This window comes from Syngnathus leptorhynchus, chromosome 2 (genome assembly GCF_054491065.1).
Source record: "Syngnathus leptorhynchus isolate UIUO chromosome 2, UIUO_Slep, whole genome shotgun sequence".
NCBI lineage: Eukaryota > Metazoa > Chordata > Actinopteri > Syngnathiformes > Syngnathidae > Syngnathus > Syngnathus leptorhynchus.
The window spans coordinates 15,005,415-15,030,754 of NC_141196.1; the positions used below are offsets into that span (position 1 = coordinate 15,005,415).

Here is a 25,340-nt window from a genome sequence, read left to right on the forward strand (position 1 = left end):
TTGGGATCCAGTAAATTTGCTTGACATGTGATTTTGAACAATTCAAAGATCATGATCTTGGATTAATGTTGAAATTGTGACATACCAATCATTTTCTATCCTCCACGGCAACACTTTGTCAAGAATGAATTTTATAGCATACTTTCTGCATAGCTATACAGAACATATTATTTTTATTGACATTGTTGCACTTTTATGGCATAGAGGATTTGTATTCTTCTCTTTCTGTCGACACCCTTTCTCATTGTAAAATTCTCTCACAATCTAATTGTCATCTAATTGTAACCTACTGCCCGATGACTGCTGGGATAGGCTCCAGCTCACCCACGACCCCCGTGGGCGCATGTGGTACAGATAATGAGAATGGATGGATGGATGGATGGATGGACAAAACAGGTGTTAATTTATGTCCAAAGAATTCAAACTATCGCTGTCTATGGTGCTGAAACATGAAAAACGTTCGTTCTAATCAGAAAAATAAATCTTGAGGATAAAATATGAAAACAGTTCATAGCAAATAATTGTTAAAATACTGCTATGGTTGTGCTAGTTGTCCTCGTATACCTCTTGTTGATATAGTTGGGTAACCTTTCCCATCATGGATGTCAGACAATAAAAGTCACGTGGTTTTGCCAGCATGTGTTTTTTTTATATCTGCATCACGGAGGAAGCCAATGATGGATTTCAACTTATATACGTAGGCCACAGGAGTGCAATGTTGGATGGACCGGTTTTCTCTGCTACTAAAGTGAAGGATGTCTTTGCTTCCTTCGGGTTCTGTATAACAGGAAACAAAGCTGGTATTTGGACAACTTTGATTTAACTTGGAGCTTTGTTTTGCATGCTGTAAATGGACACAGATCACCTGCCTCGCTTGTTCTGTAATATAAAATTTGGCCTCTGGGTGTCAGTGTAAGGACACTCACACACATTGCATGTTCACGTGACTTATAGTGAGTGGTTGTTCTGCCCACCACCTCTTGGTAACATTCGCGCTGACATGATCACTGTGGCTGCCTCAACGGTGTCAATTGTCTCGCTGTCCTTATTTCTCAGGCAGTTATCTTAGTGGAAGACTACTTTGATGCACTAAAATCTTGTAGTTTACTTACTCAAGGGCAACAGATTTTCTTAGAATGGACCTGCAGTGATGTTTTTTTGCATCAGCATGGAACAAAGGGGCGCGCAGGATTCGGTGAGCCGCTGTTTTCTCTGGTGCGCGGCTGCGGTGCTTTTGTGCAGCGTGACTTCGGCGCAATTAAGATACTCCATCTCCGAGGAGGTCGATGGAGGAACTGTGGTTGGAAATGTTGCAAAAGACCTCGGATTGGATAGAAATACGCTGAAAGAGCGCAAGTATCGGATTGTTTCAAGTACTGCGGAGCCTCTTTTTCATGTGAGTCAAACCGACGGCGTCCTTTATGTCAGCAAGAAGATCGACAGGGAAAAGGAGTGCCCGCAAAGCAGTACGTGTTTGATCAACTTAAAAACCGTGCTCGAAAACCCACTTGAGGTCCACTATGTTGGAGTGGAGGTGCTGGATGTAAACGACCATTCTCCCAGTTTTCCTGAGGAAGAAACAAAACTAGATATTTATGAATCGGTGTTGCCAGGAGCAAGGTTTCAGATGAAAGCTTCTCAGGATGGAGACAGTGGTCAGTTTTCTGTTCAGCATTATAAACTCAGTGAGAATAATTATTTTGGTTTAGAAGTTAAAGATCGAGGGAAAGATGGAAAAATCCCCATATTGGTGGTTAAAAAAACATTAGATAGGGAGACAACTGGGTACCTAACGCTAGTGTTAATGGCAATGGATGGGGGAAAACCTCCTAAAACAGGTGAAATGAATGTTTTCATTAATGTGTTAGATGTTAATGATAATGCACCCGTTTTCTCTAAAGATGTTTATTCTGTAATGCTCAATGAAAATGCCCCAATAGGAACAACTGTCATACAAGTGAATGCAACTGATTTAGATGAAGGATCAAATGGAGAAGTAATTTATTCTTTCAGCAATAGTATGAGTCAAAATATTATGGATTTATTTGATATCACACAAATGGGTGAAATAGTTGTGAAAGGTCCTATAGACTATGAGGAGAATGACATGTTTCAAATTGAAATCCAAGCATCAGATAAAGGTTTTGTCCCGCTGACGACAGAAAAAAGCATCATCATCAAAGTACTTGACATCAATGACAATGCACCTGAGATTGAAGTGACGTCATTTTCCAGTTCTATCCCTGAAGATTCCAGGCCTGGGACTACAGTTGCTCTAATAAGTGTGACTGACTTGGATTCTGGCCATAATGGGAAAGTTCTTTGCTCCATAAATGAGGATGTTCTTTTTACTTTGTCGCCGTCATTACAAGACAAAATGTTTTCTTTAGTGACCAAATCACCTCTAGACAGGGAGAAAAGGTCCCACTATGATATAACCGTAGTTGCAAAAGATGCCGGTCAACTTGCACTATCGTCTCAAAAGACAATCAGTGTTTTCATTTCAGATGTGAACGATAACAGTCCTGAGTTTTCATCCAGTCCTTACACTTTCTATGTCACCGAGGGCAACGATGCAGGCGCCGCCATCTTTTCTGTCAAAGCCTTTGATCAGGATGACAATGAGAATGCTGTCATTTCATATCACATTCTCAGAAATGATCACATGCTGTCTTCATTTTTAAGTATACATAGTGAAAATGGACAGATCTCAGCTCTCAAAAGCTTTGACTTTGAGACATTGAAAAGTTTCCAGTTTCAAGTGGTGGCCACGGATGGTGGGAGTCCTCCACTGAGCAGCAACGTGACAGTCAAGGTGTTCATTCTGGATCAGAATGACAACGCTCCAGTCATCCTGTATCCGGTCAGCTCCAACGGTTCTGCTCAAGGTGTGGAGGAGATTCCCCGCAACATCAAAGCGGGAGACTTGGTGACCAAAGTCCGAGCCTACGACGCCGACATCGGCTATAACGGCTGGTTGCTTTTTTCGCTGCAGCGAGTCAGCGACCACAGTCTGTTTTCTTTGGACCGCTACACGGGCCAGATCAGAACACTTCGCTCCTTGACGGAGACGGACGAGGCCGAGCACCGCCTGCTCATCCTGGTCAAAGACAACGGCAACGTATCTCTCTCAGCGACGGCTACGGTGACCGTCAAACTCGTGGAGCCAAAAGAGGCTTTTGCGGCTTCCGACGTGAAAAGTGCAGCCACGGTGGACGAGGAGGACAATGTGACTTTTTACCTGATGATCACTTTGGGCTCAGTGTCACTCCTTTTCGTCATCAGCATCATCGTGCTGATTGCCATGCAGTGCTCCAAATCCACCGAGTACACTTCCAAATATCTCCAAGAAACCAATTATGATGGCACGCTGTGTCACAGCATCCAGTACAGATCGGGAGACAAACGCTACATGTTAGTCGGACCCAGAATGAGTATCGGCTCCACCATAGTACCGGGCAGCCATGCCAACACTCTGGTGCTCCCTGACAGGAGACACACTTCTGGGGAGGTAAGGCTCTTTAACGTATGACTTTTTATTGTCAATATGAAGAAATATGCCACTATCAAATGCAAAAATTGCTGAATAGATTTTTATCCAATTTGGAATATTTTCCGACATTGCATGCAAAAATTGTGACACTTTGATCCTGGTTAGCATTTTTAGGTTGTGGTCGAATTTAAAGTCGTGTTTTGGTTAAACTCAGCAGGAGTGGTGCTATCCGTGGTCCTTACCCACACCCCTTCCCCCAAGTGTCCTCCTGCTGGAGCTCAGTGATTTCGTATTTGTGTGCAATGAAAAATACTGACTTGACTTGGACACACTTCTGCCGAGGTACAGCATAATAACTCAGTTGTTTTATGAGAATGCTTGCCTGTGTGTACGTGTTAACTTACGAAACACATCTTGTGCCTCGGGGGCAAAGACAACAATTTGAAAGCTGTTATAGGTTGCGCTTCTTCCTTTGATATTCTATTATTCCCCTGATTTTTATATTATAGGGAGAATATAGTTTGAAATCCTGTCATCATATTTTGTGATTAACACAGTCAGACAGATTTGTGTTGTCGGTGCTTAAGTGTTTGACTGTCTTATGGTAGAGTCGTACATGGATTTTCTGTCTCAGAGCCTTTAATTTGAAATTATATAAAGGCTATATATATATATATATATATATATATATATATATATATATATATATATATATATATTGAAAGACATGCACCGGAAATAACGCTGGCGTTCAGAACCATCCCGACGGGGCCTAAATACAACTTGGGTGTTTAAAAGTGTGGATCTTTGTACAGTGTACAATTTATTTGAGGAATGCACCTTTATTTACATAGACACACATGCAGTGTGCACCTTGGCACACACCTTGGCTTTAAAAGTGTTGATTGCACTTTTTAAAATCTCATGTCTTGTTATTTTTACCCCCTCTGTGCATGCACATGCACTTAGTTTGTGTCCGGTTATGTATTATGCGCGATTTTGACATTTTTTAGAACTTTTTTTATTCCCAGTTTCTTCATGGTGACTGCTTTCAGAATTCTTTATAAGAGGTACATCAAATGGATGGCAAAATAGATATGGAAATACGTAATATTATATAAAAATTTATTTTATTTTATTATTCATTAAGAACAATATTATTTTAATTTACTTTGACATAATATGAAGACCATGGGGACATGTGGGTACTGAGAGCAAGTGAGAAATAATTTTTGTCTGTGACGTACTTGAGTCTTGTCAACAAGCGTTATCATGAGGCCTAAAAATATTTTTTAGGCAATGAAAATTACGGTATATGCTACTAAAGAGGCAGTGAAAAGTTGGAAGTCATTTCATAGCCTATATATGTAGATTAAATATATGATAGGGATAGACACGGGTTCACAGGCGGTTTTAATTATTTTATAAAAGTTTTTGTTTGGCCTTCTCCAATGTTTTGATTCGTAATTTCAAATCAGCAAAGTGTGGACTATAATCTACGTTGTTTTGGGCTTTTAACACCTGGGCCTTTTATGTGACTGCTGTATTTCGATTTAAAAAAAAAAAAAAAAAAAGCCTCTAACCAATATTCCCGTACAGTGTAGGGAAATTTTCGATCGCGTGGTGTCAGTGTAACAGTACAGTCCTGCGCGCATGAGCGTTTCGTCATCAATTTTATCAACCCCTCGTTGTCTCGTTCCGTCGGGCGCATCTCGGCAGCTTGCGGCTCATTCTGGAAATATTATATACTTGCTTTCACATCTGCAGTTGTAGGAAGAGAATGAACTTGCCGTTCATCGAAGCAGTGTATTCTACAGCTGTGTTTTTCTTGTGAGTATTTTTGAGAGTCATGGGACAAAGGAGGTGCGTGCCGGGGAGCGGGCGATGCTTTTTAGCCCGCTTCGTGGCCGCTGCGATTTTGTGCGGCTTGGCCTCGGCAAATTTGAGATATTCCATTTCTGAAGGGCTCATTGAAGGAACAATGGTCGGAAATATAGCCAAAGATCTTGGACTGGATAAAGTCACGCTGAAAGAAAGGAAATATCGTGTCGTTTCTAGCGACGCTGTGCCTCTTTTTCACGTGAATCCGGACGATGGCAACCTTTATGTGAGCCGACTAATTGACAGAGAGGAGGTGTGTGCACAGAGCACGACGTGTTTGATTAATTTGAAAACTGTGCTGGAAAACCCACTCGAGGTCCACTACGTGGGAGTGGACGTGCTGGATGTAAATGACCACGCTCCAAGTTTCCAAGAGAAGGAGAAAAAAATGGACATTTTCGAGTCTGTTTTGCCGGGGGCTCGTTTTCAGCTGAAACCGTCACGTGATCTGGATAGCGGCCCGTTTTCCGTGCAAAATTATAAACTCAGTGAAAACGATCACTTTCGTTTGGAGGTCAAAGACAAAGGACAAGATGGTAAAATACCTGTATTAGTGCTGCAAAAATCATTGGATAGAGAAGCAGCAAGAAGCCACTCCCTGGTGCTGACTGCTCTTGATGGAGGCAAGCCTCCCAAATCTGGACATATGAATATTTCAATAACCGTGTTAGATATAAATGATAATACTCCAGTTTTTTCCCATGATACATATTCTGTGATGCTCCAAGAGAATGCTCCAGTGGGCACCACAGTGGTACAAGTAAATGCAACTGATTTGGATGACGGTCAAAACGGAGATGTTATTTATTCTTTCGGCGACAGTGTGAGTAATACTTTGTTTAAAGTTTTTGACATTAACCGCTCAACGGGGGAGATAATTGTCACTGGTCTGATAGACTATGAGGAGAGGGAGACATATGAAATTGAAATTCAAGCATCAGATAAAGGGTTTGCTCCTTTAACAACAGAAAAAAGTGTCATAATCAAGATAGTTGATGTCAATGACAATGTACCTGAGATTGAAGTGACGTCATTTTCCAATTCCATTCCTGAAGATTCCAGACCTGGAACAACAGTTGCTCTAATTAGTGTGAACGATTTTGATTCTGGTCTCAATGGAAAAGTAATTTGCTCCATAAATGAGGATGTTCCTTTTACTTTGTCACCATCATTACAAGACAAAATGTACTCTTTAGTGACCAAATCACCTTTAGACAGGGAGAAAATGTCCCACTATGATATAACCGTAGTTGCAAGAGATGCCGGTCAACCTGCACTCTCGTCTCAAAAGGCAATCAGTGTTTTCATTTCAGACGTGAATGATAACAGTCCCGAGTTTACATCCAGTCCTTACACTTTCTATGTCACGGAGGGCAACGATGCAGGTGCCTCCATCTTTTCTGTCAAAGCCTTTGATCAGGATGACAATGAGAATGCTGTCATTTCATATCACATTCTCAGAAATGACAACACACTGTCTTCATTTTTAAGTATAAATAGTGAAAATGGGCAGATCTCAGCCCTTAAAAGTTTTGACTTTGAGACACTGAAAAGTTTCCAGTTCCAAGTGGTGGCCAGAGATGGTGGAAGTCCTCCTCTCAGCAGCAACGTGACAGTTAAGGTGTTCATTCTGGATCAGAACGACAACGCTCCCATCATCCTGTATCCGGTCAGTTCCAACGGTTCTGCTCAAGGTGTGGAGGAGATTCCCCGTAACATCAAAGGGGGAGACTTGGTGACCAAAGTCCGAGCCTACGACGCCGACATCGGCTATAATGGCTGGTTGCTCTTTTCGCTGCAGCGAGTCAGCGACCACAGTCTGTTCTCTTTGGACCGCTACACGGGCCAGATCAGAACACTTCGCTCCTTGACGGAGACGGACGAGGCCGAGCATCGCCTGCTCGTCCTGGTCAAAGACAACGGCAACGTGTCGCTCTCGGCGACAGCTACAGTGACTGTCAAACTCGTAGAGCCCAAAGAGGCTTTTGCGGCCTCTGACGTGAAAAGTGCAGCCACGGTGGACGAGGAGGACAATGTGACTTTTTACCTGATGATCACTTTGGGATCGGTGTCGCTCCTTTTTGTCATCAGCATCGTGGTGCTGATCGCCATGCAGTGCTCCAAGTCCACCGAGTACACTTCCAAATATCTCCAAGAAACCAATTATGATGGCACACTGTGTCACAGTATCCAGTATAGATCGGGAGACAAGCGCTACATGTTAGTTGGACCCCGAATGAGTATTGGCTCCACCATTGTCCCGGGAAGCCACGCCAACACTCTGGTGCTCCCTGACAGGAGAAACACTTCTGGTGGGGTAAGACAATTTTTTAAACGATTGTGGCTTTTCATTTTATTGTTGCCGATATTGATGCTGAATGTGTCCTGTCTTAAGACACACATATTGTGTGCATTTTGGCTGCATTTTCATATTGATTGCATTTAGTCTCTTTTTAATAAGACAGCATTATTTGAGATCCATGCTAACTTGTGCTTGTTTACGAATGTGTTGTACCCTTTGTGCAATGTGTTGCCACATATCCCACCCGACAGTTTCACTTAATGACCAAGTTAAGAATTAAGTTTTATAACTTAATTTCCCATTTATTATTTTAATGCATGCCTAAGGTCAGCACCCTGTGTCACACACTATTTTTTCTTTTTCGTTAATTTACAGCAATCATTTTCAGGGTTTTGTTTCAGTGCCTTAGTCCCTGAAGTGTGATTCAGTAATTCAGAATTGTTCAAGTGGAGTCATGGATTGATTTGTGGTGCACTTCCCTGACTTCAAACAGGTAGTGTAGGTTTAACTCATACTCAGTGATTGTGTGATTTATTGCCTGTCTCTATGTATGCCCTGCGACTGAATGTTCACCGGTCCAGTTTTGAGTTTGACTTTTGCCCCAAGTCAGCTGGGATGGGTAGTTGTCGGTCTTTGTGACCCTGAAGAGAATTGGCGGTATAGACAATGGATGGTGGTATGGATGATGTAAGGGCATGCTCCTCATTTTGGCCAGTTGTTTGCAGATAGCCTGCATGTATGATATTAGCAAGACGTCAGAATGCAAAATAATACTAAACCTTTCAAATGAAAGTGAAAACTAAACATTTGGCAGATAATGTATTTACTACGTACATTAACTAACTGGGTCTCCTTACTTTCCGAGGGTGGAACTAAAAAAGAAATGAGAGAACCTGAATGCCTTCCTGCAGTTGTGCCCGCTTGAGCTACACGTCCCGTCCGCTGTCCATGGTCCTGGATCTGTAGAGGCACTTGTTGCCCCACATCTATACAGAGAAATACAGGCGGACAATTTATTTTCGAAATACACCTACGTCCGTTTCTTTATTTAGATAGACAGGACATTCCATCAGACATTTTTATAGTCTTTATAGTTTTGAACTTTATGATATTGTTCTTCTGTCTGCCTGATAACAGCCAAACCGGGCTGGATTGTGCGGAATTTCCTGAATATATTTGGTTTACATATGAATTGACTTTTGTACTTTGTATATTAATTGAAACAATTATATACTTGTAGGAAGTAATGTCAACACAGGGTGTCGCTGTGATGATAAAAGTGGTGGTTAGTCTGCTGCCTTCAGGTTCCTCCTCGTCATTGTAGTCGCAGTTGTGGGAGCTGACTGATTCGATCGCTGCTGCGTTTGACCTGCATTTTTTGCCATCTTGTCATATTTTTGAAGGACTCTCGCCTCACTACAATGCAGTAGTCTATCAGCAATACGCTGCCCGTAACGTAGTTGTGGTTCATCATGGAACAAAGAGGATGCCAGGCGAGGAGCGCGCAAATGCGGTGGGTCTGCTGCCTGGTTGCTGTGCTTTTGTGGCGTGTCACCTCGGCTCAATTGAGATATTCAGTCCCCGAGGAAATCAAAGAAGGAACTATTGTGGGAAATGTTGCAAAGGATTTGGGATTAGACAAGAGCACTTTGAAAGAACGCAAATATCGGATTGTTTCAAGCGCAACGGAGCCTCTTTTCCACCTCGGAGAGAATGACGGCATCCTGTACGTAAGCAGGAAAATTGACCGGGAGGAGGTATGCGAGCGAAGCACTGCATGTGTAATTAATTTAAAAACGGTGCTAGAACACCCCCTGGAGGTGCATTATGTTGCCGTGGAAGTCGTGGATATAAATGATCATTCGCCAAGTTTCCCTGTGGAAATAAAGACGTTGGACATTCCTGAGTCCGTGCAACCTGGAATGCGAATTCCACTCAAAGCGGCACGAGATGCAGACAGCGGTCCTTTCTCTGTCCAGCAGTATAAACTTAGTGCAAATGATCATTTCCGTTTAGAAATTAAAGATAAAGGAGACAATGAAAAAATTCCTATATTGATTGTGCAAAAACATTTGGACAGGGAGGAAGCCGGAAGTCATTCATTAGTGTTAACTGCACTCGATGGTGGAAAACCTCCCAAAACAGGCGACGTTAATATTTTAATAAATATATTAGACAGTAATGATAACTCGCCTGTTTTCTCGTCAGAGGGATATTCTGTGACGCTTTATGAAAATGCTCCTGTCGGCACAACTGTTGTTCAAGTAAATGCAACTGATTTAGATGAAGGTCCAAATGGTGAGGTTGTTTATGCATTTAGCAACAGTGTTAGTCACAGATTATTAAATCTTTTTGAAATTAATCATTTAACAGGTGCAATAACGGTGAAAGGAATTATTGACTTTGAAGAAAAAGATAAATATGAGATTGAAATCCAAGCATCAGATAAAGGTTCCCTCCCATTAACAACAGAAAAAAGTGTCCTCATCAAGATAATTGATGTCAATGACAATGCACCTGAGATTGAAGTGACGTCATTTTCCAGTTCTATCCCTGAAGATTCCAGGCCTGGGACTACAGTTGCTTTAATAAGTGTGACTGACTTGGATTCTGGCCTTTATGGGAAAGTTCTTTGCTCCATAAATGAGGATGTTCCTTTTACGTTGTCACCATCATTACAAGACAAAATGTTTTCTTTAGTGACCAAATCACCTTTAGACAGAGAGAAAAGGTCCCACTATGATATAACAGTAGTTGCAAAAGATGCCGGTCAACCTGCACTCTCATCTCAAAAGACAATCAGTGTTTTCATTTCAGACGTGAACGATAACAGTCCTCAGTTTTCATCCATTCCTCACACTTTCTATGTCACCGAGGGCAACGATGCAGGCGCCTCCATCTTTTCTGTCAAAGCCTTTGATCAGGATGACAATGAGAATGCTGTCATATCATACCACATTCTCAGAAATGATCACATGCTGTCTTCGTTTTTAAGTATAAATAGTGAAAATGGACAGATCTCAGCCCTAAAAAGTTTTGACTTTGAGACACTGAAAAGTTTCCAGTTCCAAGTGGTGGCCAGAGATAGTGGAAGTCCTCCTCTGAGCACCAACGTGACAGTCAAGGTGTTCATTCTGGATCAGAACGACAACGCTCCAGTCATCCTGTATCCGGTCAGCTCCAACGGTTCTGCTCAAGGTGTGGAGGAGATTCCCCGCAACATCAAAGCGGGAGACTTGGTGACCAAAGTCAGAGCCTACGACGCCAACATCGGCTATAACGGCTGGTTACTCTTTTCACTGCAGCGAGTCAGTGACCACAGTCTGTTTTCTTTGGACCGCTACACGGGCCAGATCAGAACACTTCGCTCCTTGACGGAGACGGACGAGGCAGAGCATTGCCTGCTCATCCTGGTCAAAGACAATGGCAACGTGTCGCTCTCTGCGACGGCTACCGTGACCGTCAAACTCGTGGAGCCAAAAGAGGCTTTTGCGGCTTCCGACGTGAAAAGTGCGGCCACGGTGGACGAGGAGGACAATGTGACTTTTTACCTGATGATCACTTTGGGCTCGGTTTCGCTCCTTTTCGTCATCAGCATCATCGTGCTGATCGCCATGCAGTGCTCCAAATCCACCGAGTACACTTCCAAATATCTGCAAGAACCAAATTATGATGGCACGCTGTGTCACAGCATCCAATACAGGTCAGGAGACAAACGCTACATGTTAGTTGGACCCCGAATGAGTATCGGCTCCACCATAGTCCCAGGCAGCCATGCCAACACGCTGGTGCTCCCTGACAGGAGACACACTTCCGGGGAGGTAAGGCTCATTAACATATGACATTCAATTATAAATTTTGAAGAAATATGCCACTATCAAATGCAAAAATAGCTGAATTGATTTTTCACCATTTCAACATATTTTCTGACATTGCCTGCAAAAATTGTGACACTTTGATCCTGGTTAGCTTGTTCAGTTTGTGGTGGAATGTAAAGTCGTGTTTTGGCAAACTCAGCGGGGGTGGTGGTGTTTGTGGTGCTTGATTATAAAGTGGTTGGGTAGTTTTTACGATACCCCCAAAAAACGTTTCATATCTACAATCGCCCTAAAATATGTTGTGCATAATCCCATTTGGAACTCAATTAGGTACATAATATAGTTGAGCATTATTGGAAAGTGCTAATTAAATTAGGATTTTTTTTTTTTTATGGAACATGTTTTGAGGTTTGTTGCTTATTTGTACACTTACGGTAATTCGGGTCATGTGGTGTTGCTGGTGAATGTCACCCGTGTTTACAAATGAGCGATGCCAGGTGAAGGCGTGACTTTTGTTAATTGTTTGAAGAATTTTGAACGCACTACAATGCCTTTCTTCCATTCTTGGAACAGAAGCAGTTCCAAGTGTTTTGACATCGACAGCAACGAGCAGGTTTGACTCTTTCAAAATATCACACCTATTTTGGGTAATTTTTGTTCACTGAGTTTTATCAAATGTGAGTATATGCATTGTTGAGTTCTGATCGCTTGGTGTCACTGCTTGTGAGGGAAATTTTGCTGGAACGCGTCAGTGATTTGGTTTACTGCGCTTGCGCGTGAGTGTGCACTTACACTTTGAGGCGTTTTTTCACCTCGTTGCCAGTTCGCATTGTCAATATTGCGTGTTTGGTTTTTGCCTTTTGCTTCATCCCCAATTTATCCTATTGTTTCCTACGCATGGACTCCCATTTGGGCTAATAACCGGTCCAGTATGTCTCGACGATCACGCGCGCCATGGACGCAGCGCTTACTGGTTGTCATCTTTTGTTTGGATTTCACGTTTGTTTTCACCATGGCGCAGCTGCGGTACTCTATTCCCGAGGAAGGAATGGATAACGCCCTTGTTGGAAATGTTGCAAAAGATTTGGGGTTGGATTTGAGTGGACTAAACGCTCGAGGATTCCGGGTCGTTTCCGGGACCACCGAGCCTCTGTTTGTACTAACAAACAACGGCATGTTACGGGTGAAGAAGAAAATAGACAGAGAGGAGGTTTGTGAGCGAATCAGTCCGTGTGTTGTCAACATTAAGATCGTTGTGGAAAACCCATTGGAGGTCCATTACGTCGCCATTGAGATTTTGGACGTAAATGACCACACCCCCACCTTTCCCAACAATCAGACGCGTTTGGAGATATCGGAATCTGCTTTGCCTGGTGCACGGTTTCAGCTGCAGAGCGCCCACGACCCAGACAGCGACGCGTTTTCGGTTCACTCGTACAAAATCAGTCAAAATGAGCATTTTCGTTTGGAGGTTAAAGACCGAGGGGAAGACGGGAAAATCCCGGTTTTGTATTTGCATAAGGCGCTGGACAAAGAAAGTGCTGGGAGTCATAAACTGCTGCTGACAGCACTCGATGGTGGTAAACCCGCGAGATCAGGAAGCACGGAGATTTTAATTAATGTCTTAGATGTAAATGACAACATGCCAGTTTTTACCTCAGAGTCATATTCTGCTGTGCTTAGGGAAAACGCGCCAATCGGCTCAACCATTTTGCAAGTAAACGCAACAGATTTAGATGACGGTCTCAATGGCGAGGTGGTGTACTCCTTTGGTAATAATGTTAATAGTAAATTACGCCAAGTTTTTGATGTTGATACGATTAGTGGAGAAATTGTAGTTAAAGGACTAATAGATTTTGAAGCAAAGGACAAGTATGAAATTGACATTAAAGCATCAGATAAAGGATTAGTCCCCCTAGAAACAGAGAAAAGTGTCATAATAACTATTGTGGATTTAAATGATAACAGACCTGAAATTGAAGTAACTTCATTTTCAAGTGCTATTGCAGAGGACTCCAAACCTGGGACCACTGTCGCATTGATAAGTGTGAATGATAAGGACTCAGGTGTCAATGGAAAGGTCACATGTCATGTTATGGGTGACATACCTTTCATGCTAACACCCTCTTTACAAGATAATATGTTCTCGCTTATCACCAAATCTCATATGGATCGAGAACATCAGTCCAAGTATGATGTCACAATAGTTGCAAAGGATGCCGGTGAGCCGCCTCTCTCCTCACACAAAACAATAGGTGTGACTGTATCAGATGTAAATGATAACAGTCCAAAGTTTTCAAGTAATCTCTATACTTTCTACATCAACGAGAACAATGTTGCAGGGGCCTATTTGTTTTCCGTCAGCGCTCACGATAGTGATGAGGGTGATAATGCTGTCATATCGTTTGACATTGTGAGAAATGGAGATGAACACAAAACAATGACATCTTTTCTAAGCATTAACTCTGAAAATGGACACATTTCAGCACTAAAAAGTTTTGACTTTGAGATGCTGAAAAGTTTCCAGTTCCAAGTGGTGGCCAGGGATGGTGGGAGCCCCCCACTGAGCAGCAACGTGACAGTCAAGGTGTTCATTCTGGATCAGAATGACAACGCTCCAGTCATTCTGTATCCGGTCAGCTCCAACGGTTCTGCTCAAGGTGTGGAGGAGATTCCCCGCAACATCAAAGGGGGAGACTTGGTGACCAAAGTCCGAGCCTACGATGCCGACATCGGCTATAACGGCTGGTTGCTCTTTTCGCTGCAGCGAGTCAGCGACCATAGTCTGTTTTCTTTGGACCGCTACACGGGCCAGATCAGAACACTGCGCTCCTTGACGGAGACGGACGAGGCAGAGCATCGCCTGCTCGTCCTGGTCAAAGACAACGGCAACGTGTCGCTCTCGGCGACAGCTACAGTGACTGTCAAACTCGTGGAGCCCAAAGAGGCTTTTGCAGCTTCCGACGTGAAAAGTGCAGCCACGGTGGATGAGGAGGACAATGTGACTTTTTACCTGATGATCACTTTGGGCTCGGTGTCGCTCCTTTTTGTCATCAGCATCATTGTGCTGATCGCCATGCAGTGCTCCAAATCCACCGAGTACACTTCTAAATATCTGCAAGAAACCAATTATGATGGCACGCTGTGTCACAGCATCCAGTACAGATCGGGAGACAAACGCTACATGTTAGTTGGACCCAGAATGAGTATTGGCTCCACCATCGTCCCAGGCAGCCACGCCAACACTCTGGTGCTCCCTGACAGGAGACACACTTCCGGGGAGGTAAGACTCAGCAGTTATGTTCCATATGGGTGTGTGGACTTGAGATATTCTGTGTTCACCACTGATGTTTGAAAATTGTCAAACATCCAAGCTCAAATGTATGTTTGACCACTGGATACAAAAAAGTCGCTGTCTGTGGTCCTGAAGCATTATAAGTGAAGCTTCCCAATGTGCAAACTGAATTTGTTTCCCAGAAATATGCTGAAGAGGAAAACATGAAATATGTTGATGTCCTTTTTTATGATGCATGGGCCTCATATGTCCCTTATGAGTGTAAAACCTCATGTTGGATGGTTTACCGGCACATTTTTTGTGTCATTAAGGGCTTCAAAGAGACTCTTCTAGCTTCTGATGTCCAGCAAAAGTGAAAATGAAAAGCAAGAATAATGGATAAAAAATACTGGATTGTGTTGTGTAAGAGATGTTTTTCATAGACAGCTGCCTCTGTGACTAAAACATCTTATTTGTCAAATGACTTACAGGAACTAGTTGTGCTATTGATTTTCAAACGTCATGAAGCAGCAGGGAAAGTTTCACCTTCTTTTTCGTGTTTATCGACAGGTTCTGTGTGCTTTTACTAGTGTTTGTAAGCATGCCTAATGTGAATGCAGTTGAGCTGATTCAATGAAGCATGCATGTCTGAAAGTAAAGCGGGAAGCGAGAGAGCGCCTGCAGCTGGCGTGCCGTGATTCACAAGTCACCCCGAGTCAATTGGGGATTGTCCTTTTGAACATCAGCGTTGATGTTCATTCGTTACAATTATGTCTTTCTTTCACACTATGTTTCTGCCATTTGGACTTTTGATTTGTGTTACATTTCACAATGGCATTATGAAACGTAATAGTACAATGACCATGTTTGCGTTTTTGTATCTCCCTAAATAGGTCATGGTTTATCACGTGTGCAATCTGCATGCTCTGCTTTTGGACTCACTCTGTGTGGAATATTGTGTGTTGCCCATAGCAACGCGCACGGAAATCCACCTATCGGAAGAGACTAGCAAATGATCAACAGTCTTAGCAACAGCAGAGGAATATGGCAAGGGAGGGAGGGGGTAGAGACGAGCAGCCGGCACTGTAGGATGGAGCATGAGGAGAAGGGAGAAGGAGGAGGGGAGGGGGATGGGTGGTGGAAGCCTCCATAGGCGACTCGCAATATTTTATGAAAATGCGTCTGTTTCAATCAAACGTGATCATGTTGAGAAATTCTCTGCCTTAGAATTAAGCAGCAGATGGTGCAAATAAATCAACAAAAGCAAAGGCAGAGATGCTTGAGCTCATAATTAGCTATGTTATGGTATAGAGATTATCATTTCTAGCTAAGAAGTAGGTCAGTCTTAAAATTCCTACGCCACAAAAAAAACTAAGCCTGAAATATTTACTCATTGGTATGAATCTAAGTCGTCTCGATATAGATCTTCAAGCAGAAGCATCTCACTGAGCGTATTTGCGTTGGAGGAAGGGTGGAGGGAGATTAATCCACTATTATGGCATGACTGCAGGCAGAAGGTTTTCTGCAGTTCTTTTGACCAACTTGCCTTATACCTGTGTTCATGCATGCATATGTTCCACATGTGTGCGTTCCGAGTGGCTGCAGCAGCACTACTAAGCTGTACCTGGACAGCAAATGCCCCCATGAGATGTCTTGATGCAATTCAAAAGGAATGCAGCGAGCAAGCGCGTGGTGATGTCAGTGGATCACGTTTGTCATTGTGGCTTGTCGTGTAATGGCAACTTTTGCCTCTAATGTGGATAAATCACAATTACACCTATTAGCCATAGCAATGACATAACGTGCTTCCCATGTGGCACCAAGTTGTTGACCCCAGTGCTGGTGTACACAGTGCACTTCTCTCTTTTGTTCCCAATATCATTCTAAATTCTGATTAGACTGGCATGAGTTATCGCCGGTCGATTGCAGCTGATTACAAAACAGTCAAGTATGTACTGTGTTTACATTTGTATCATCCGTGCTGCTTTGTGTAGGGGTGTGGCTGTTTGTGCCAGTGGCTTTGTCTGTCTGCTTGGCTGGCCATGCAAGCACATCTGTGCAATTGTGTTTGCATGCTAACTGTCTGCTCTAACATTATTTCCAGTGCACTGCAACCTGTCTGCTGTCTTTCACAAGTGGTTGAGAGATTCTTTCTCATTAAAAGCCCCTCAGGTGTCACAAGGTGAATGGATCTGTCAGGTGGCACATAGGCATGCTTTTGATGAAATGCAGACAGTTGGAAAGTGAAAACTGTTTACTGCAATTCCTTCCAGACATTGTTTTATTTGCCTTCTTGGTGTATTTTGCTTCTTCCTACTCTGCTGCTACATCCTCTTCTCCTTCCTCATCCTCCATGCTTCATTCCTCTCCCCCCTCCCCCAGTCTACTCATGCCCTCCTTTTGCCGCTTCTATCTGAATGTCCTTGGCTACCTCTTTCCTGATATGCCAGCATGTTCTGTCGCCTGGACATGTCCATTCTCTTTACTGAATTTTAAAATTCTATCACACGCTCTGTGTGTGTCACTCTGCATCATGCCTTTAGGGCTGTGGCTGTGTGATGCTGCATGTGCTGTTGTGTGTCACTGGGGCACATCGTCTCTTATGTGGTTCCAGTATGGCCGCACGGCTCCACTCACATTGGGGTCAGCAACAACAGTGATGATAATCTCATTTAAACACACAGTAGTAGGGTATGACACGAGCACCAACTACTATCTTTAGGTCTTTGACACACACATGCACGCACAATCTCTCTCTCTCACAAACACACAGCAGCCATTCACACTGACATTAAGACCTCAATGAAAAGAGTTTGACAATGTGCACCTATGCTTTAGTGCTCACTGCTCTGTAATTAACAGCCATTCATTCATCTATAGATAAGCTCTCTCTTTCAATGACAATTAGATTTTGCACCTATCTGATTCAGTGTGTTTGTTCTACTATGAGGCAGTGCTCTTCCACACCATTACAAACTATAATGACTCGGAAAAATGAACACCACTCTGATGGCATCAATCAAAAGTGAGCAAAAATGTCCTTGCAAAGGCAGAATTTGTGTTCTTTCATTGGATCTCAATATAAAGGTGCATCTCAATGAACTGGCATGCCATTGAAAAATTGAGTAATTTCAGCGGATTACGTCAGGATGTGACAATTAACATTGACAACGAATGCCATGATACTGACCTTTGAGCTTGATGGTCACCAATTCACTGCACACTTTGGTTTCGCTGGATGGCTGAGTTGATGGATGGGTGCATGGTAGATGGCTATATATAGTGCAATTGCATGTTTTTTTTCTCTCCCTGCTATCCCTGTGCGTTACCAAGGCAAAGTGGGAGTCAGTAGGCCAAAGCGTGTAAAGTGTGGGTGGGCAGCACTTACAGCTCGAGGCCAAGGCTCCCTGGCACAGCTCCTTTTGCTTCTATCATTTGTGCTACATGACAAGGCTGGTTTATAGCCATGTGTGGCTTTCATGCAGGTTGGCCCCACGCTTGTCACAAATTTGGGTCAAAGCTCATTCCTCCGTATACTATAGACACACGTGTATCTATAGGATACTTTATGCTAGATCAACATTTTTCTATGGCATTTCTTTGAACATATGCATCATTTTGTGTCTCAGAACTGGGCTTTTTATGAGGAAATTTACATGAGCGTGTCTGACCCTTTCACCCCTCTGCTTCTCCAGTTGTTATATAAGCCCTCACTTTCATTGTGTCGCACTTCATTGACTCTGTGGGAGAGTGCTATAATTTCAACCTTGCCACTCATACTGCACACTCATTCAAAACGAGGACACTCTCAGTGACAAGCTTGCTTTATTTCTAAGTGTATAATATCAACACATTATTCGATGTATGATTACAATTATTATTAATAGTAGTAATATTAATAATAGTCTAAACACAGGTGCTTTTTTATTTATTTCCCTACTGCTGTTATTCCTGTGCTATCTTTTTTTGTTTGGGTTGTGTGTTTTTTTTAAATAACAGTTCAGAACAGATGGCCTGCACTGCTCTTGTTTGGCATCAGCGTTCATACAGCCACAACATCTGCTGCAGTGCTCAGGTCACCGCTGCATGCCCGGAGGATTGAGGATAGCGTAAGGCTCCCTGCAACTTAGCCTCATAGTGGCAAAGGAGTAGGGCGAAAGAAAGCGCAACTGGATTTTACCTTGTTGCAATCAAGATAGGGTAAACAACAAGAGGCATGACTTTTGGTGTTGTGAACTTTGATTTAGTGAATGTTTAAGAGAGGGGAATCTGCGGTCAGCCTTTCGTAAGAGGATTGCCTTCTTAGCACAGTATTCTTGCACTGCTCACTGTTGACTCTTTGGGGTGGGCATAGGACCACTGTGTACTCACACTCTCGTGATGAGGACCACATGTTGTATTTATTTCGGACTGAGCATCAATGGGATCAGACGTCTATGAGAGGGATTCAGACTCTGACCTCTGCTTGGCACCATATAATGTCCCTTACAGCATTTCCTCCTATTCTGACAGTTTCTCTAATTGAATATGGCTTTATTGCCTTCATGGAAAAGTTGACCCACAATAATGGACTTTTCCTCTTTCTTAGTTATTATTGCAACAATATCCATTAAGAAAGTGGAAAGAATAATTTACTATTTCAGTAAGCACAATAAAATCTGCACTATGTTCTGAATGTATCGTCTGATTTTATTCGGATGTTATAAATTCAAGAAGTACTGTGACAAAAATGAGTTGAATGCCACTCCCTGGGCATCTTTGTGTGTGTAAACCTGCAGTAAGCAGCTGTGATGAGTCATCTTAGTGCCACATGTGGATGTTTATTTATTTATTTATTTTTCAACTCTGTTTATTTTTAGGAAGACCATCTGTCAGGAAAAAAAACAAAAGCAGGGGACGTGTTGATTTTACCCTTATGCTTGTTAAGTAATAAATGTTAAGGACACATTTTGTGGTAATGGCTGGTTGTCACGCATACGTATTTTGCATATTTATGGTTATTTTAGTAATGAAGGTATGTTGCATGTATTCCTGCAGTCGTGTCTGCAGCGTATAACTAAAACAATGAGCTGGGGTGTGTAATGCAAATGTTAATGCGCCTGACGCACATCCCTCCGTCTCCTCTCCTCTCCTCTCCCACTCCCACGTCTGTCTTCCAGTGCAGGCTTTGTTCTCTACAGTCGACCCCACTCTTTTCCAGCCTCGTTATACGTCCATTTGGTCTTCACCTCAAACTGGATTATTTTACTCACCCGTCCTGCCCATCCATTTATCAACACTCTGAGAATAGACTTTCCTCCTCGTCTTGTCGTATAGCTCATGCTCTCACGTGTGCCCTCTCCTGTCTGACTGTATGGATGCAAGCAGATGCAAACGCTTGCTTTTACCAAATTCACTTTATTTTGTTTCCTTGTAATCAGCTCTTTAATATCTAATGTTGCTTGGTCCTGTTGTTTCAAAACAGAGAATTGTCCAATGAAGGGACCTCTCGCAAATTTTTCTTCTTAATCCATCATGCCCCCAAATGCTATTTCTAGTCTCAGGCAGCCTCTCGTCTGTACACTGTGCCCTCGTTTTGGAGGAAGCTCAACAGCAAATACTGCTGAAAGACTCATAGTATTTTTTTCATTTTCATATTTTACAAGAGGATATCCTTTTTCGTTTGTGTATTACATGTCTGACATTATTTATTTCTTAAAACAAGAACTATTCTAAATCCACAAATACAGTATTTTATTAGAATAAACTCATAAAAAAATGAAGAATATTATTTATTAGCTCGTCCTATCTTCGAACTGAAAGTGTGACTCAATTTTCTTTAGTTTTAGATTTTCTATGAAAAAGACCAATGAGTGATATTTCTTTTATGTTCTTGATGAACATTACAACTATTCTCCATGTTTTCAAATTAATATTCAGTATGCACATCCACAAGAGGAGACCCTTTTAGATCAAGAGTAACAATAAAGATAACAGCAGTAAGCAGCAAGAAGGATGAGACAGAATATATTGTCATATTAATTGGCACGATGATGCACTTATCAAGTCGAATTTAAAGTTCACTGGAGTGCAGCCTACAAAATGTAATTGCTTTGTTTTCTTCTGCACCGGCCACAATATTAGGTACTCCTGTACAATAAAATTGCATGCATCACAACAACAAATTTGCCCAAATATCTTTTTTTCTCTCTCTTTTTTACAGGGTTATGGTACAATCTAACTAACCCTCGGGAGGAAACCAGTTTTGCATTGTGTTCACTAGTTTAGAGGAGAAAGTATGGGATACTTGTACAGTGCAATATATGCATGTAATAATAGTAGTTGTAGTAATGTTAGTATAAACATATTTATTTATCTAAAATACCTTGACTCTTTCAAAATAAATGTCCAAGACTTATCACACACAGTGGGGAAAATAGCTGAACTTCACATATTACTGATATTCTTAACTTTTGGTACCAAACTTGTGTTTTAACTCATCCTGTCAATTCTACTACTAATGTCAATATTCCAGTTTGCCCTACACGGATTAAGGCCTCTGTAAAGAGTGTCAAGTGATAATTCTCTCGTTACGCCTCTAATGCGATTAGGTAGAATCATCTTAATCATGCCACGAAGACTAGCTTAAAGAAGGCAGCAGAAAGTGAAACTAAACATGCCACTCACATAATTATGTGTCTTGTTTTAATGTTGTGTTTCAATATTATTTTCTTATGGATAGTTTTGTGGTAGTTTGCACATTCACATTAGTTGCATCTAATAAATTGGCACCTAGGAACATTGCCCTGTCGATGCAAGGACTTCTTCATTTCTCATGCAAATTCATAAGAATATGAATACACTCATGGGAATCTGCTGTCCTTGTACCTATTTAAGTTTTCATGCTATACATACAGGAGGCTGGTAGCTAGTGGCGGGTCTAATAGTTATGAAAATAAATGAAACACACAACACAATAGTCACAGCAGAATATTGAAGTCATGTTAGGAAGAAAAGTGGAGCAACCTCACAAAAACCATTCCAGCCTGCACTTCCAACATCAGGATCTCTACAGGCCAGCACTCTCTATTATTCAGACTCACTCCCTCCATTTTTTTTTTTTTTTTTTTTAAAGGAAGTGGGCCAAGCTTGCGCGCATGCAGCAGGTCCGCCCCTCCATTGCTCCTCATCACATGCATGCTGTAGTGGTGGGCGAACACTTACTTCAGCATGACTAATAAGAACGTAAAAATAGACATTACCCAACGCTTATACTGGTCTAATGTGTGATTGTATGGAAAATAAATTGCAACGTGTGTCAAATGTGGGAGAAATATATAAAGAAAATACGTGTGGAAAAATTACAATAAATGGACAGCATATGCATTGAATGTTATATGAATCCCTTTCTCCTGGTTCCCTGGCTGCAGCACAGTATTGTCGCGTTATTTAATAACTTGCGAGGAGTCTTCTCTTGCAATCAATTACACCTCAAGTATATCTCCCAATCTTTCTCTCTTTGTTTAATACAGTTCCTTCCCATGCGGCGTTTTCATTTCCTAAAGACACAGTGAATGGGAATCAGACATCAAGGCTGCGAGAGTATCTGTACCACACGATACACTTTTTTTTTTTTTCTTGAGTGTGACATTGCTAATCTATCAGAAGGCATCAAGTCTGAGCGTGTGGAAAGGGGAGAAAAGAGGCGCCCTCTTGTGGCAAGAAAAGTAGAACATAATGTCCTCAGTGCGTCAATACTGTCAATTATTTAGCTGGTCACTGCACTCCGAAAGTGGTGGTGTATTCAGTGGTTTCACGATTGAGTTTATGTGCCAGTATTGATCTATGGGTAGTTGTCCCATTTCCCACCACTCATAACTGGTTGTTCCACACCCTCTGCCTTTGACAAACCATTTGATTGACAAATCTAGGTTATCCATGATTGACTATACTGCCAGATTTACTCCTAATCCCAGGAAAAAAAAAAAATACATTCTGGCTGCATCTCTCTTCCCTCTCTGTGGATTCACTAAGGATAGGGAGAATATTTACATTGTCTGTATGTGCAGTATATAAAATTTATCTTGGATGACAGATAAATATATAAATTTTGATATTTTATTCTTTCCCTGCTTCCTCACAAAGAAAGGTCCGAAGGAGGGGTAGGGAGTGGTGCTAAAGGAGGCTTGCATCTGTGTCGCTATGGTAACAGGAGAGGAGTGAATGAATCAATTATGGTTGCTCCCAGTGGAAACAGAGCTATCGGACGCCGCCTTTGTCGCTACGTGCAATGAACCAATCAGCAAAGTCCAGGGCTGCTACTTTGCTTCAACCAAACCAATTGGATGGTGTCTTTTCCCCCTCTACTGTTTAGATTTTATGTCTGTTTTTATGAGCAGAATTGAAAAATGTGTCTGTTGTTGTAAAGTGAATCCATATGTGTAATGCTGTTGTCAAAAATGGTTTGCTAGTTTGGAACTTTGATGAAAGGCACTAAATCAAAGCATCCCCTGCACACTTCACATTTCTGAATATACATTATCTTTCACACACACTCAAGCCACATTCACAACTTTATATTTTGTCAGCACCTGCACTGTTGCCAAAGCATCACATTAATACACACTTGTCTTTCATACGGAGCAAGCAAAGCTGCAAAGTGAGAGAAAGAGCTATTTCGAAATGCTCCTCTCATGAGACATGCTGTCAAGGACACATCCCCGTCAACAGTAGCCTGCTGCTTTGCCTGCCCGTTGTTTTTACAGTAGAGTAGCTAATTAAGTAATTTGGGGAAATTGTGCCATTGCTTTCCAAATGAGTGAACAATGTGTTTGGGAGTCTATTTCAGTGGCATGTGCGTGTGTATGCGCATTTGCGTGAGCATGCTCCATATTGCCATGTCCTGGCTCATGTTTTTGCTGGATGCTCCCCTGTCCTATTTTTCCAACCAATGGAGGGAGAGCAGATTGAAATTGAAAAATAAATGATGAAGGTGGATTATTTTCAGCTTCCTCATCATATTGTATTTTAGTATGTGTAGCTTTTTATGTGCAAAGGATTGAGCCGTCTTGCAAGCATGTCTGTGACGTTATCAACATCCACCTAAAAAAAGAATGTTAAATATTTTATAACCCCCTCTCCACGCACGCGCACGCGCACACGCACACGCACACGCACACGCACACACATTCTTCATTCTCAATGATCCATAGGCTATTCTTTTTCTCCCCTCAATTCACATTTTTATTTTCCTTGCCATTATATCACCCTTAATCACACCCTATGATTCTCAATGTAAACATCTTGGCCTCTGCTTTACATGTTTTTCTTGTCTCATGAATGCACATTTGGGCGTGGCCCTATCAGTCCACGTGCTAAAGCCTTTTCAGGCACATCACAGCTAAATATTAAAAAAATATATATCTAGGATAAGATGTTCTGCAGACAGGCTGCTCGTGGTATAAGTGTTGCATCACATGCAAAGCAAGTGTGCAGCTCATAGGGAGGAGTGGGGGTGGTCTCCAGAGCCTTGGGCCAGCAAGGGCACTGTCGGCTGTGCAGGGGGTGATTGAAAAGGTCAGGATCTCTTCAGTGTGATGGGGAGGTCGGAAAGGAGAAGAAGGTGCTGCAGTGGAAGTGTCATAATGAATCTGCTGGAGCAGTGCGACATTAGCGATGCATGAGCAACCCAGATGCAACTGTTGACAGACTCGTTTAATTCCAGAGTACGCATTGTTTGCTTTGGTGTACATTTGTGTTTGCACTCAAAGCCTGATGTGCTTTGATTCATTCAGTGAGAGCAAAATCCATCAATGTGAGTTGATGAATATTCAGAAGTGGGTCAAAAACTCCAGTGTACGTATTTAGTAAAATACACCCATGGGCTTGCACTCACAATGTGTGTGCCTGTGTGCACACATGCATCGTGTATGCCGGGGATGGCGTTGCTATGGAAACATAAAAGGGAGAGAAGAGAGCGAGGAGGGGGAGTGCTAGCTCGCCTTGAAGCATGTGGTTCAGATGGCACCCCCACTCCACCGCTCACTGAGAGTGTGCACCCTTTAACGTGCTTGTCACAAGTGCACACACATAACACATCTACTATATGTGGTGCTAACTCTTTAATAATAAAGCGAGCACACTAAAAATACAACACACTTCCACTGCCCTTGTCCCACCACCTTTAACTCTTTTCTCTCCCTGTAAGCTAAATACTCTCCTTCATTTAAATACAAAAAAAATATATTCAATGAAGGAATACTTGAGTATATTTTTAACCTTTATTTGTTCATATACATTTTGCAGTCATTTCTGAGGCAGTCTTCATCACTGAGATTAATTGCTACTGTCAAATTAACAAAGCAGAATGAGCTATATTTTTAGTTTCTGCAGCAGAGTTGTTTCTTATGAATTTTTTTGGAACTCTCTGAGTGCTAAATATAGTTTATAATACATGTTTGTGTTGCTATTAAAATATTGTGCAAAAAGCCTTAACTTGACTTTCAAGATGGATTTAATACGACAGCCAGAATCTACATGAATTCAAAGTGTAAAAACAATTATGGCATGCTTTATAATTTCTTGGAAAGCAGA

General features: G+C 42.1%; 2 protein-coding genes and 3 pseudogenes across 2 annotated transcripts in view; all 5 read left to right on the forward strand.

The window, feature by feature from the left end:
- The window catches only part of LOC147060948 (protocadherin alpha-5-like), a 133,491-nt gene that overhangs the window by 45,182 nt on the left and 62,969 nt on the right, over nt 1–25,340 (forward strand). The gene's annotated exons all lie outside the window — the stretch shown is intronic.
- Nucleotides 1,058–3,532, forward strand: LOC147060961 (protocadherin alpha-3-like). Its single transcript, XM_085906482.1, has one exon. It carries the CDS (start codon nt 1,151–1,153, stop codon nt 3,530–3,532), a length of 2,382 nt encoding a protein of 793 aa, XP_085762608.1. The 5' UTR covers nt 1,058–1,150.
- LOC147060962 (protocadherin alpha-8 pseudogene) lies at nt 5,104–8,178 on the forward strand (annotated as a pseudogene).
- LOC147060963 (protocadherin alpha-8 pseudogene) lies at nt 9,149–11,518 on the forward strand (annotated as a pseudogene).
- LOC147060964 (protocadherin alpha-8 pseudogene) lies at nt 12,507–15,145 on the forward strand (annotated as a pseudogene).